The sequence below is a fragment of the Sphaeroforma arctica genome, assembly GCF_001186125.1.
Source record: "Sphaeroforma arctica JP610 unplaced genomic scaffold supercont1.2001, whole genome shotgun sequence".
NCBI classification, from domain to species: Eukaryota; class Ichthyosporea; order Ichthyophonida; genus Sphaeroforma; species Sphaeroforma arctica.
The window spans coordinates 6,202-9,463 of record NW_014038557.1 but is presented as its reverse complement, the minus strand read 5'-3'; the positions used below and the strand labels follow the sequence as shown (position 1 = coordinate 9,463).

Sequence of the window (3,262 nt, the reverse complement as noted above, 5' to 3'; positions counted from 1 at the left end):
TATATATATATATATATATATATATATATATATATATATATATATATATATATATATATATATATATATATATATATATATATATATATATATATATATATACATATATCTGTAACAGCACATACGATGGTTGCGGTGGAGTTACTGTGCTTGCTGTGCGTTTGTCGGTCTTCAGAGATGGCTTCATGGGTGCTGGCGGGGCATTAGGTCTGTGGGAATCCAAGCACTGCGGTGAGTTTACGTGTGTACATATTATAAATGAATGGACGCAGATGTTTCCGCAAATGATACGGATTCTATGGCATTTGATCATAAGTGCATCTACCATCCGCTTGTGTAGTAGCTACTACGAGGCCACGAGCCTTCGCGTAATAAAAAAGTGCAGAACAAGTGCAGATTGGATGGCTCGCATATGTGTGTGCCTACAGCAGTAGTGAAGTGTGTATATAACGGTACTGTATCCCACTTTCTCGAAGGCCTTGACCATCCCGCAAAGCAAATAAAGGGTCGCTTGACGGCAAGGACATCTTAACTTTAGTCCAGCTGGTTAGTAGTTTGTTTGACGACAAGGGCATCTTAACTTTAGTCTAGCTGGTTTGTGGTTTGTTTGACGACAAGGACATCTTAACTTTAGTCTAGCTGGTTTGTAGTTTGTTGAACGACAAGGACATCTTAACATTAGTCTAGCTGGTTTGTAGTTTACATAACCCTTAGTCATTCGGCTTTGTTTGGTTGGTTTGCCTATCAATTTGTACATATTTCTGGGACAAAACATACACCCAGTGCACCTGTTTGAGAGCGTACAGGGCCATGGGTCTACCTCAGTGTGTTTAAAAGCTTCGACGCACGTCGGTAGGACAGGACAAATGTAATGCCACATCCCATGCAACAGCACGATGTGGATTATGATATATGGTTCGCCAAACTGGCACAGTCTATAACCGGCGATCGCAACTACATAAACGCTTATACTCTGACTAATACAATCAGGTACTACGTACTTTCTAACATATATATGTAGATATGCTTGAGCATAGGTTGTTGCCGAGGTACATAGTAAACGCTCAGGAATGCAGATGGGGAAAAGATATCACGACCACATTCACAAACGAGACCGCACTTACTTTTTGAGGCACTAACCATACCCTCGTATACCTGATATACGCAATCCGGAAGTATAAACAAACCAGCACTGAATACAAACTGAAAAAAGAATCCCACACGCACACAGGAAAACGTTTGATCATCTGGACAAATAATGAGACTAATAGCTGAAACAATAAAAAAAAATGAGGGAGCCACACACACACATACACACTCTCACTCTCTCTCTCTCATGCATTCACATTACCCGTAGTTGGAGGTTGCCAGCGGTACTCTATGCGATTTATCCGACATGACTTCCGTACTAGCTATTGTTGCAGTGTTTTATAGCCTGTACTATATATATATCACGTAAGTGTTATATATGAACCACTACACGATGATGTTCTCCGACCAAGCAGTCAGTTACTGTATACTGGTTTGTATGTCTGTACGTAGCTGCTTTGCTAGGTTGCAAGTGAATACACACGCACCATCTATTGATTCTACTTTCGAGTATGTAAATATGTAAATAAATACCGATAATAAATACCAATAAAATCAATAATAATACACATGAATAGTGTGACACTGCATTGGCCAGCACCTTAGCCTCCTGATGTCTTCTAAATGCAACTGTTAGATGAACAGTTCCAAAACCAAAATCCAAAAAATTAAAAGCTCCGCATAGATCCCGCCTTTTTTAATTCTACTGTACATACGTATTTACATACTTCTGGCATCATACGCCGGCTTCAGGGCCAGGCTAAATACATGACGTCACAGGTGAGTTAAACGCAAAGTCGTGGTTTAACGTTTATTTATATGTCCTTTTGGAAACCTGAACCCGAACACAAAAGCTGAACACAACCCGTTTCCTTTGCGAAGAAGTATAAACCCGTTTTAGCTGTGAGTGTGGCCTGTGGTCTGTGGATCGTAAATATTATTTTTATTATCATTATTAAATAAGATCATAAGTAAAACGGGAACAAACATCTATGTATTCATCACGCCCCAGCGGCGGCAGCGTCTCGACTGTATTTAGTCAGTTACAGCAGTCGTTGAGCAGCTTGAGAATCGGGATGTATTTATTTATTGCATCTGTACCGGTCCAATCCAAGTACGGGTATATTTACTGATTCAAGTATGGGTTTTGAACCACTATTCTGACCTTTGGCTATGTTGGTGGAGAGTTGCTGTTCGAAAACGTTTCAGATTATTTAAGAGCGACAGTTAGCTATTTATACTCTTCTTGTATTGGAGTGGCTCACATTATACTCTGTTGTGAGGTATGTGGCGGGTGTCCCGTTCAATCGTCGCGGCGAATAGCGGAAGATAGCAAGTCCTCATTACACACGCAAAATATAACAAACGCATCTGTACAAACACTTGTGTGTATCAGGCCACTTGCATGTACATGAACTGAATCGTTCTTACTAACCACGGACAGTGTCACATGGCGTTGCATGCTCTGTCCTGCTTCATACAGCTATAAGCACAGCACCCATTCCGTAACATTAGTACCGTACTAGCGCTATTAAAAGCGTTCACCGGTCCGCACATACCGAACTTCTTTAGAAACTATCGTGTTGATATACAAACTCTTGACTGTTCACGCGTACATGCTAAGTATATGTTTTGCTTTATTGGACCCACTGGCGCCATGTCGTGATGGGGCTTGCAAAACGTGCCTGATGTGAAACGTAATGCAGGACTTGTACCATAGCTCGCTGGGATCAATAGACCTGAACACACGCACGTGCCTGCATGTCACGGCTTTGTTCTAAGGATGGTTCATTATCTGTCCGCACCCCCTTAAACCTTCGAAGCCTTCCAGCTGCGCTTCACAATCCATACGTCCACGTGTATGGGGTATACTGAATATTGTCTCGCATATATAAGCGACAAGCACAGCTTCATGGGTGGTCACTATGTAGTTGCATACTCATATACGCATGTCTGTACTTTCGTGTGAATCTGTATTCCTAACTAGGCCCAATCAACGAGTTGTACTTCTCCTTGCACTCGTCATCCGTCCTCCGATTGTCCATAAATTGCGCCACGTCCGCCCAGAAGAAGTCTGAGTTCGGAGATACAGACGCCACGGCATCGTGTAGTGCATTCACCTGCATGTGTACAGACACGTTTCGTATGTGAGCGCAGGTTTCAACCGGCTGGG

At 42.0% G+C, this 3,262-nt stretch overlaps 1 protein-coding gene across 1 annotated transcript in view; it reads right to left on the bottom strand.

Moving 5' to 3' along the window:
* Nucleotides 1-2,718: 2,718 nt before the first annotated feature.
* The window catches only part of SARC_11996 (hypothetical protein), a gene marked incomplete at its 5' end in the record, with an annotated part of 2,951 nt that continues 2,407 nt past the window's right edge, over nt 2,719-3,262 (bottom strand). Inside the window, one exon of the mRNA XM_014293906.1 lies at nt 2,719-3,209. Coding sequence (XP_014149381.1) covers nt 3,069-3,209 — 141 coding nt within the window. The remainder of the gene's footprint in view (nt 3,210-3,262) is intronic.